The 13,074-nt window shown below is 33.9% G+C and overlaps 1 protein-coding gene across 3 annotated transcripts in view; it reads right to left on the bottom strand.

The window, feature by feature from the left end:
- Positions 1 to 13,074, bottom strand: part of LOC146737183 (zinc finger-containing ubiquitin peptidase 1-like) — a 73,777-nt gene that overhangs the window by 52,505 nt on the left and 8,198 nt on the right. For all 3 annotated transcript variants that reach the window (XM_085505166.1, XM_085505165.1, XM_085505167.1), the window contains exon 3: positions 11,850 to 12,328. In XM_085505166.1, coding sequence (XP_085361292.1) covers positions 11,850 to 12,328 — 479 coding nt within the window. The remainder of the gene's footprint in view (positions 1 to 11,849; positions 12,329 to 13,074) is intronic.

A 13,074-nucleotide genomic window follows, 5' to 3' on the forward strand; every position in this document is an offset into this window, starting at 1 on the left:
TCATCATTTTATTTATAAAGACTGATATTAGTTGCCTGCCCAGTTCACCACGCATTGCTAAGTTTGTTGACGTCTGATTAACTTGTAGTAACATTTTAGACATTTTAAGGTTGAGAATTTCTGGGTGACTTCTATCTGTGTATTTTTCTGAACCCCAAATCTCACATCCATAAGTCAGAATGGGTCGAATTACATGGTCAAACATGTTTATCCAAGTTGGTATACTTATATTAGTTGATGTAGTAATTAATTTTTTAATATAGAAAAAAGTTTTCAATGCCTTTTTATATAATTTTTCTTTTGCTAAATCAAAATTTCCACTAGGTTTAAATTCTATGCCTAAATATTTATAATTTCTAACTATATCTAATTCTTCATTTTTGTAATGAAAGATAAACTTATGGTTCAATAATTTTCCACTTTTATTGAATACCATTATTTTTGTTTTTGTAGTGTTTACCTCAAGGTTCCACTTACTGCAGTATTGAGATAATTTATTGAAACAGTTTTATAAACCTGAATCTGTTTCAGATATGAGCACAAGGTCATCTGCATATAATAAACTCCCAATTGATATATCATTTAGCTTAACAGGTTTACATGACTCATCTAACTCACTTGGCAAATCATTTAAGAATAAGTTAAAAAGCATTGGGCTGATGTTACATCCCTGTCTCACCCCTCTGAGTGATTTGAAATCATTTGTTAATCCATTGTTTAATTTTATGCTATACTTAACATCATTATATATGTTTTTAATTACATTATATATGTTTTTAATTACATTATATATGTTTTTAATTACATTATATATGTTTTTAATTACATTATACATGTTTTTAATTACATTATATATGTTTTTAATTACATTATATATGTTTTTAATTACATTATATATGTTTTTAATTACATTATATATGTTTTTAATTACATTATATATGTTTTTAATTACATTATATATGTTTTTAATTACATTATATATGTTTTTAATTACATTATACATGTTTTTAATTACATTATATATGTTTTTAATTACATTATATATGTTTTTAATTACATTATATATTTTTCCATTCATTTTATTTTTTAATAATTTGTAATAAAGCTCTTTACGCCATATGCTATCGAAAGCTTTTCTAAAATCCACAAATCCAACAAATACTTTGTTTAATTTACCATTTGTTTGGTTTATTTGATTGGTATTGCTCCTATTATTTATATATTTATCAATTATTGTTTTAAGAATGAACATGTTATCTGTTGTTCTATAACCTGGCCTGAAACCAGCCTGACATGGATTTAAAATGTTATTTTGCTCAACATGTATATGAAGTCTACCGTACTATTTATCACAGATGTAAATAGTTTTGACAAACAACTTGACAGTGCTATTCCTCTATAATTACTTGGATTATTCTTATCACCTGACTTGTAGATTGGCTTGATTATGCTACTTGCCAACTATCTGGAAATTTACCTGTATTTAAAATGATATTGAATAGTTTCTTGATAGGTGTATTCAATACTGTTTGTCCATAGATAATCATTTCATTTAATATTTTATCTTTGCCTGGTGATTTTTTCTTTTTCAACTGTCTAATTGCCTTTGTAATTTCATCTGATGTAATTTCTTTATTTAACTTTACATTAATGTCTATATTTTCTAGATTCCTTATATCTGCATCCAATGATGAGTCATTTTCACACTCCTTATTCAGATTTGAGAAATGTTTGATCCATGCATCTACACTAATACTATTACTAATACCATTGTTAGTTGGTAATGAACTACTAGTCTTTAATTCTGTTATTGTTTTCCAAAATTTTGCAGGATCTTTCTTTTCACTCTGGTTCAACTCATTTAGAAGTGCTTCCTTATATGATCTTCTTTTAAATTTAATTAATTTTTTATACTCCTTTTTTAGCTGAAAAAACCTAGCTGTAACATGCAGTACAGTTCTCGCGGAAGCTTTGGCTTCACTTCAGCTTCACCTTCGCTTCAGCATCGCATCATTATGGCATTGTTATGGCTTCAGCATCGCTTCAATGTCGCGACATTAAAAAGTTAGGCGGTTATCGCTTCGCTTCATTGTGGCCTCATTATGGCGACAATGTGGCATCAGCATCGCTTCATCAAACAAAGAAGTACAGAACTCATTTCGCCCAACCTCTCGCCCGCTTCCGCTTTTCAATCGTTCTTTTGCGACCGCTTGTTGAATTTCCGCTTTATTTTTGACTGTGCAAAAATTCGGACTACTAACAATTTTCTGGTTTTCATAGATCACGGTTACTAAACTGAGCATAGATGTTGAACAACTGTCAAAAGTTCAAATACTTTTTGTTTTAACTATCTATAATTATATGCACGCAATCTGACCCTTTGTCCTAGATTTGGCTGGGATTGACTATTTTATTTTAAACAATATTCTGACGTGACGCACTGCTACAAAATGTATTTCAACAGAAGTACGACATGGTTGTCCGGGTTTCTTTTCCTGAATGTGTTGAGTTTACGATTTGTATAATTATTGTTATTTCCCCCAGGGAGAACACAAGCCGAAAGACCATGAAGCTAAATAGAAGTCTCACGCATGGACTGAGTGAAAGAAAATATTTCTAAGGCTAAAATAAAACCTTATATCTCTTTGTGTATTTGTCAATTTTGCATATATTTGGTGTGACAGTATGTTCGTAAATACATGTATCTGGAAAAATCTCGTCTTTCGTTAATAATTTCATTTGTTTGAAATGTCTACCGACCGTGTCCCAATAATTTGTTTGGAATATCGATCCCCGTTGGTTTCTCCAAACGGTCCCGACGTCCCTTATTCAACACAATCAGCATTTTATTTATCGTAATTCATGGAAATCATGTCCCGTAATTTGCGGGCTGTAAAACCAAATAATTAAACAAGTACTATTTATTATATATATTTTTTTACCTCGTGAAACTACAACACAGCGTAGAGTTGTCGCGGCGAAACAGTCGCCTTGAAATCGATGGAACTTCAATTATCCATTTCTCGCCTTGAAATAAAATTTAAAAAAATCGAAGAGCATCGGGGGATATATTATTACCCAGTCTTACCAATCGCTAGCTTTATTTTATTCAAATCCATAAAATTCACGAGTTTTTCGACATTTGTTGGCAACTTCCGCGCTAAAAATGGTTGAAAATGTGGATGTGGTTCTCTCGCAAAGTCCCATTGATAATACGGACAAATATGGTTCTGTGACCCAGGTCGTGCTCCGATCAGGCGACTTTCAGCAAATCAATAATGTTGTAACAAAGCGTATTTGGCGCTAATTGAAGGGTCGTCGTACTGTCCAATCTCCGGCGTCGATTCACTGTGCTGTGACAGGCTTCACAATCATTCACTGAAAAACATCGGTATATTTTGACAAACGGCTGGGATTTGGCCTCGGTTCAAAAAAAAAGAAAAAAGAAAAACTGGGCTGAGATACAAATTAGTTTTGCAAGTTGGGAAATAAGGTAAACCAGATTGGGGTCGATGATATAAAAGGACTTCCGTGTGTAAATGAGTTTCAAATTGTTCATCGGCTGGTCACCAAATATTTACGGCTACAACTAAATGAACACTTTTTTTTCTGAAGCCCAATAAATTATTTCTGCATGTCAAGTGCTATTTGATTTTTTACCAGGCCTGTGGCTCGTTTTTATTCGAAAATATTTTTTTGTGAGAATACTTTTAAAGTACGTATAGATCGAGCTCAGGTCACTGATCGTGACTTAATTTTGAAAATTGGATGTAAATTTTTACCAGACCGACGCCACCACAACCATCCAATCATAGTTGGAAATGTACGCACTTGTTTTGGAACTTTGTATCAAGATGGCAGGCGACAACGCCGACGCACCAGGCGGCGTTCGCGTGTTTTGCATGTATTAGTAGTCCGGGCATGGGATCGGATTCGGCTAAAACTAAACGAAACACAGAAAAATACTACCAAAATGAGGAATCTGAATCTGTTCTCTTACCAGCAAATAAAATGAACGAAAATAAGGTAATTTTATAACAAGAACAGTTTCATTTCGTATAGCAAATTGTGTTGTTTCCGAACGGCGATTGCATCATGTGATTAAAATTTATCACGTTTTCCTTGCAGTCAATATGACACTCGTCAACTTGCAGATTGCAATGTACTTCACATAGTTTTTGGTACCCAATACTCGCAACATTAAATAATTAAACAAGATATCTTTTTAAAATGTCATTTTACTCTTGGTCATATTATTTTATTCCCCTTACCGCTTTGAATTTCAAATCGATTACATATCGAACTTCTGTACATGTGTTTTTCTCTACTGCCTTTCCATGTGAAAACAAGTCATTGTCAATGACACGTCCCCGTTCCGTTCATATTTGAGTGACATATACATTCAAAGCAGATCATGACCGAAATGCACCTGCATATGTACAACACGTTATGCTAAATCTGAACAAAATCCATCCATGCATGACTGAGATCCGGTTCTGGAATTGTGAAAATACGTGATTTTGATGCATTTTCGGCCTTAAAATGGCCATCATTACGCTATTGTTAAGCAGATCATGAAACAAATGCACATATCTATTTGTGACATGATGTACCATGTGTGTGTGAAGTTTGAACTTGATCAATCCAGACATGTCTTAGATACGGATCCAGAACTGAATTCTTTAACAAAATGGCCGCCAGTCGGCCATTTCGAACTTGATTCCCCCCCCAAAAAAAAGACGTGCATCAAGGTCCTATTATGTTTAATATATGTACCAAATTTGAACAAAATCCATCCATGCATAACTGAGATACGGGTCCGGAATGGTGAAAATGTGCGATTTCAATGCATTTTCGGCCTTAAAGCGGCCCCCATTTGGCTATCGTTAATGAGATCATGAAACAAATGCACATACATATTTGTGACATGATGTACCTTGTGTGTGTGAAGTTTGAACTTGATCAATCCAGACATGTCTCGGATACGGATCCAGAACTGAATTCTTTAAAACAAAATGGCCGCCAGTCGGCTATTTCGAACTTGATCCGAAAAAAAAAAATAACGTGCATCAAAGTCCTTTTATGTTTAATGTATGTATCAAATTTGAATGAAATCCGTCCATGCATAACTGAGATCCGGGTCCGGAATGGTGAAAATGTGCGATTTCAATGCATTTTCGGCCTTCAAGCGGCCGCCATTTGGCTATCGTTAATGAGATCATGAAACAAATGCACATACATATTTGTGACATGATGTACCTTGTGTGTGTGAAGTTTGAACTCGATCAATCCAAGCATGTCTCAGATACGGATCCAGAACTGAATTCTTTAAAACAAAATGGCCGCCAGTCGGCCATTTCGAACCCGATCCCCAAAAAAAATGACGTGCATCAAGGTCCTATTATGTTTAATGTATGTACCAAATTTGAACAAAATCCGTCCATGCGTAACTGAGATCCGGGTCCGATATGGTGAAAATGTGCGATTTTGATGCATTTTCGGCCTTAAAATGGCCGCTATTCGGCTATCGTTAATCGGATCATGAAAAAAATGCATGTGCATATGTCCCATATAATGTGTGATGTATGAGTGAAGTTTGAACTTAATAGGTCCATGCATGTTCGAGATACAGGTGATCACGGACGCACGGACGCACACAGGGCAAAACATAAGTCCCCGTTTTCGGACTGCGTCCGAACGGGGACTAATAATGAGGTCATGTCACAATACTTCGAAGCTGATGCCATGTTGATGCCATGAGACTGCGAAGCTGAGGCCACGATGATGCCACAAAATAAGAGAGGCGAACACAGCTTCAATTGTCAATGACGCGAAGCTGATGCCACAATGATGCGATGCTGAGGCGACAATGAAGCCATGCGTATGCGACAATGAGGCCACAAAAGCCAAAGCTTCCGCGAGAACTGTACTGTATGGGTCCCTTGGGTGTTTAACTAACAACTTACTCATTCCCTGAAATTCTCTTTTCATTATATAACAAGGTTTATCAAACCATTTTTCATTTGTTTTTTTCTTTGGTCTTTGCTTATGACTAACTAACCTATTTGAGCAAGTTTTAAGGGACATATCAGCAGCATTATATATAATATCATTCAACCCTTTCACAGCGTCATCTGTATCATAACTCATATGTAAATACTGTGTTATTTTGAACCTCATTGCTGCACTCAGTATGGCTTCCTGATACACAGTCAAATGGTGGAGCATAAAGAGTTTTTCATTTGCTGCAATGATCATGGTTGCTAGGATTCAAAAAGATCTTTCTGTATATCTTGTCTGCTAAAATTTTGTGTTAAAGCGAAGGCATTAACAAAGGTCAAACTATGTCCAAATGGAGAATAATTCATAAAACACATTAGGACTACATGTTATCCCATAATAAGTAATTATATCCCATAATATCTCAAAACCCATAAAACACTATTATTATATAAAAACTAAACCGATAATTTACCATTACCTCATTCCATTGCATCATACAGCATTATCCTATTCTATCCCATAATACATTACTGTCTCATTCCTTCTCAAATTACACTATTATTCCATTACTGTAAAGGGGGTAATTATTCACTGGGTTTTAATTTAGCTTATTTCCCTGACTGGAAAAATGCGCTAAATTAAAACCCAGTGAATATGTAAAATTTAGCATAGAACACATTATCTAAATGATAAAATCGTGAATTTAAAACCCACTGAATATGCCTGAAATAGTAAATCAGTGAAATTTAAACCCAGTGAAAATTAGTCATTTTACAGTATTCCCATAATACATTATCTGTCTCATTCCTTCTCACGATACACTATTATTCCATCCCATAATACATTACCTGTCTCATTCCTTCTCACAATACACTATTATTCCATCCCATAATACATTACCTGTCTCATTCATTCTCACATTACACTATTATTCCATCCCATAATACATTACTGTCTCATTCCTTCTCACAATACACTATTATTCTATCCCATAATACATTAGTCTCATTCCTTCTCACAATACACTATCATTTCATCCCATAATACATTACCTGTCTCATTCATTCTCACATTACACTATTATTCCATCCCATAATACATTACTGTCTCATTCCTTCTCACAATACACTATTATTCTATCCCATAATACATTAGTCTCATTCCTTCTCACAATACACTATTATTCCATCCCATAATACATTACTGTCTCATTCCTTCTAAAATAGATGTCCTTACTTTTATATAACATAAAATCTAAAACTGACAAACATTTTATCATTTCAAAAATATATACCAACTATTATTCCATCCCATAATACATTACTGTCTCATTCCTTCTCACAATACACTATTATTCCAACCCATAATACATTACTGTCTCATTCCTTCTCACAATACACTATTATTCCATCCCATAATGCATTACTGTCTCATTCCTTCTCACAATACACTATTATTCCATCCCATATTACATTACTGTCTCATTCCTTCTCACAATACACTATTATTTCATCCCATAATGCATTACTGTCTCATTCCTTCTCACATTACACTATTATTCCATCCCATAATACATTACCGTCTCATTCCTTCTCACAATACACTATTATTCCATCCCATAATACATTACCTGTCTCATTCATTCTCACATTACACTATTATTCCATCCCATAATACATTACTGTCCCATTCCTTCTCACAATACACTATTATTCTATCCCATAATACATTACTGTCTCATTCCTTCTCACAATACACTATTATTCCATCCCATAATACATTACCTGTCTCATTCGTTCTCACATTACACTATTATTCCATCCCATAATACATTACTGTCTCATTCCTTCTCATATTACACTATTATTCCATCCCATAATACATTACTGTCTCATTCCTTCTCACAAAACACTATTATTCCATCCCATAATACATTACTCATTCCTTCTCACATTACACTATTATTCCATCCCATAGTACATTACTGTCTCATTCGTTCTCACATTACACTATTATTCCATCCCATAATACATTACTGTCTCATTCCTTCTCACAATACACTATTATTCCAACCCATAATACATTACCTGTCTCATTCCTTCTCACAATACACTATTATTCTATCCCATAATACATTACCTGTCTCATTCATTCTCATATTACACTATTATTCCATCCCATAATACATTAGTGTCCCATTCCTTCTCACAATACACTATTATTCTATCCCATAATACATTACTGTCTCATTCCTTCTCACAATACACTATTATTCCATTCCATAATACATTACCTGTCTCATTCCTTCTCACATTACACTATTATTCCATCCCATAATACATTACTGTCTCATTCCTTCTCATATTACACTATTATTCCATCCCATAATACATTACCTGTCTCATTCCATCTCACATTACACTATTATTCCATCCCATAATACATTACTTGTCTCATTCCTTCTCACAATACATTATTATTCCATCCCATAATACATTACTTGTCTCATTCTTTCTCACAATACACTATTATTCCATCCCATAATACATTACTCTCATTCCTTCTCACATTACACTATTATTCCATCCGATAATACATTACTTGTCTCATTCCTTCTCACAATACACTATTATTCCATCCCATAATACGTTACTCTCTCATTCCTTCTCACATTACACTATTATTCCATCCGATAATACATTACTTGTCTCATTCCTTCTCACAATACACTATTATTCCATCCCATAATACATTACTCTCTCATTCCTTCTCACATTACACTATTATTCCATCCGATAATACATTACTTGTCTCATTCCTTCTCACATACACTATTATTCCATCCCATAATACACTATAATCTCATTCCTCCTCACAATACACTATTATTCCATCCCACAATACATTACTGTATTATTCATTCTCACAATACACTATTATTCCATCCCATAATACATTACTCTCTCATTCCTTCTCACATTACACTATTATTCCATTCGATAATACATTACTTGTCTCATTCCTTCTCACAATACACTATTATTCCATCCCATAATACATTACCTGTCTCATTCCTTCTCAAAATACACTATTATTCCATCCCATAATACATTACCTGTCTCATTCCTTCTCACATTACACTATTATTCCATCCCATAATACATTACCTGTCTCATTCATTCTCACATTACACTTTTATTCCATCCCATAATACACTATAATCTCATTCCTCCTCACAATACACTATTATTCCATCCCACGATACATTACTGTATTATTCATTCTCACAATACACTATTATTCCATCCCATAATACATTACTCTCTCATTCCTTCTCACATTACACTATTATTCCATTCGATAATACATTACTTGTCTCATTCCTTCTCACAATACACTATTATTCCATCCCATAATACATTACCTGTCTCATTCCTTCTCACAATACACTATTATTCCATCCCATAATACATTACCTGTCTCATTCCTTCTCACATTACACTATTATTCCATCCCATAATACATTACCTGTCTCATTCCTTCTCACAATACACTATTATTCCATCTCATAATACATTACCTGTCTCATTCGTTCTCACATTACACTATTATTCCATCCCATAATACATTACTGTCTCATTCCTTCTCATATTACACTATTATTCCATCCCATAATACATTACTGTCTCATTCCTTCTCACAAAACACTATTATTCCATCCCATAATACATTACTCATTCCTTCTCACATTACACTATTATTCCATCCCATAGTACATTACTGTCTCATTCGTTCTCACATTACACTATTATTCCATCCCATAATACATTACTGTCTCATTCCTTCTCACAATACACTATTATTCCAACCCATAATACATTACCTGTCTCATTCCTTCTCACAATACACTATTATTCTATCCCATAATACATTACCTGTCTCATTCATTCTCATATTACACTATTATTCCATCCCATAATACATTAGTGTCCCATTCCTTCTCACAATACACTATTATTCTATCCCATAATACATTACTGTCTCATTCCTTCTCACAATACACTATTATTCCATTCCATAATACATTACCTGTCTCATTCCTTCTCACATTACACTATTATTCCATCCCATAATACATTACTGTCTCATTCCTTCTCATATTACACTATTATTCCATCCCATAATACATTACCTGTCTCATTCCATCTCACATTACACTATTATTCCATCCCATAATACATTACCGGTCTCATTCCTTCTCACAATACATTATTATTCCATCCCATAATACATTACTTGTCTCATTCTTTCTCACAATACACTATTATTCCATCCCATAATACATTACTCTCATTCCTTCTCACATTACACTATTATTCCATCCGATAATACATTACTTGTCTCATTCCTTCTCACAATACACTATTATTCCATCCCATAATACATTACTCATTCCTTCTCACATTACACTATTATTCCATCCCATAGTACATTACTGTCTCATTCGTTCTCACATTACACTATTATTCCATCCGATAATACATTACTTGTCTCATTCCTTCTCACAATACACTATTATTCCATCCCATAATACATTACTCTCTCATTCCTTCTCACATTACACTATTATTCCATCCGATAATACATTACTTGTCTCATTCCTTCTCACATACACTATTATTCCATCCCATAATACACTATAATCTCATTCCTCCTCACAATACACTATTATTCCATCCCACAATACATTACTGTATTATTCATTCTCACAATACACTATTATTCCATCCCATAATACATTACTCTCTCATTCCTTCTCACATTACACTATTATTCCATTCGATAATACATTACTTGTCTCATTCCTTCTCACAATACACTATTATTCCATCCCATAATACATTACCTGTCTCATTCCTTCTCAAAATACACTATTATTCCATCCCATAATACATTACCTGTCTCATTCCTTCTCACATTACACTATTATTCCATCCCATAATACATTACCTGTCTCATTCATTCTCACATTACACTTTTATTCCATCCCATAATACACTATAATCTCATTCCTCCTCACAATACACTATTATTCCATCCCACGATACATTACTGTATTATTCATTCTCACAATACACTATTATTCCATCCCATAATACATTACTCTCTCATTCCTTCTCACATTACACTATTATTCCATTCGATAATACATTACTTGTCTCATTCCTTCTCACAATACACTATTATTCCATCCCATAATACATTACCTGTCTCATTCCTTCTCACAATACACTATTATTCCATCCCATAATACATTACCTGTCTCATTCCTTCTCACATTACACTATTATTCCATCCCATAATACATTACCTGTCTCATTCATTCTCACATTACACTATTATTCCATCCCATAATACATTAGTCTCATTCCTTCTCACATTACACTATTATTCCATCCCATAATACATGAGTCTCATTCCTTCTCACAATACACTATTATTCCATCCCATAATACATTACCTGTCTCATTCCTTCTCACAATACACTATTATTCCATCCCATAATACATTAGTCGCATTCCTTCTCACATTACACTATTATTCCATTCCATAATACATTAGTCTCATTCCTTCTCACATTACACTATTATTCCATTCCATAATACATTAGTCTCATTCCTTCTCACATTACACTATTATTCCATCCCATAATACATTAGTCGCATTCCTTCTCACATTACACTATTATTCCATTCCATAATACTCCATCACCCGGTACGACACACAAGCTGTTTCTGATTTTGCTCTATACAACACTATTGTTCACTAATTTTAAAATTCTATACCTGTAACATTTCAAATTCTTTTTTCTCCTTTTTTTCTCTTTCCATTTTTTCTTGTTGTTGAATGTGTTGTGCAAGTGCCATGTCATTTGATAACATATCCTCTTCTCTGAAATGGTCTTCTACATGGGATGTAATCTCATCATTTTTCACTTGCATGCCACATATTGGACAGTGATGGTGCTGTTCATTCAGGTCCACACTAGAGCTATTTTGATAACTACTTATTTTATTGGAAGAATGATTATTAGTTCCAATAATGTTAGAACCTTCTGAACAAGATGTTCTGCCAATTCTGACAGGGTCAGCCTTTTGAGATGGACTTGACAACAGTAAGGAAATTTTTGATTTTGTTTGTTTTACTCTTGATTTCTCTGTATCAAAGTTTGTGCATAAAATGATATCATCATCCACTGGCTCAAAGCATGATGGGTATACATCATTTTCTTCTTCAGTTATCTTTGTACTGTCCTCACAGTGTACTAAAAACAATATAGTAAATATATGCAAGGGTCATTAATTGGGTTTCTAGTTGACGTGGGTTATAGTTTACAGTAGACATTGAATACAGTTGAGTTTATAACATACATGGGATACAGTTGAGTTTATCGTGGACATGAGTCATAGTTGAGTTTACAATAGACATGGTATACAGTTGAGTTTACAGTAGACATGGGATACAGTTGAGTTTACAGTAGACATGGGATACAGTTGAGTTTACATTAGACATGAGGCATAGTTGAGTTTACAGTAGACATGAGGCATAGTTGAATTTACAGTAGACATGGGATACAGTTGAGTTTACAGTAGACATGAGTCATAGTTGAGTTTACAGTAGACATGAGTCATAGTTGAGTTTACAGTAGACATGGGATACAGTTGAGTTTACAGTAGACATGAGCCATAGTCGAGTTTGCAGTAGACATGGGATACAGTTTAGTTTACCATAGACATAAGGCATAGTTGAGTTTACAGTAGACATGATGCATTGTTGAGTTTACAGTAGACATGGGATACAGTTGAGTTTACAGTAGACATGGGATACAGTTGAGTTTACAGTAGACATGGGATACAGTTGAGTTTACAGTAGACATGGGATACAGTTGAGTTTACAGTAGACATGGGATACAGTTGAGTTTACAGTAGACATGGGATACAGTTTAGTTTACCATAGACATAAGGCATAGTTGAGTTTACAGTAGACATGATGCATTGTTGAGTTTACAGT

This window comes from Saccoglossus kowalevskii, chromosome 11, assembly GCF_978046115.1.
Source record: "Saccoglossus kowalevskii chromosome 11, keSacKowa6.1, whole genome shotgun sequence".
Lineage (NCBI taxonomy): Eukaryota > Metazoa > Hemichordata > Enteropneusta > Harrimaniidae > Saccoglossus > Saccoglossus kowalevskii.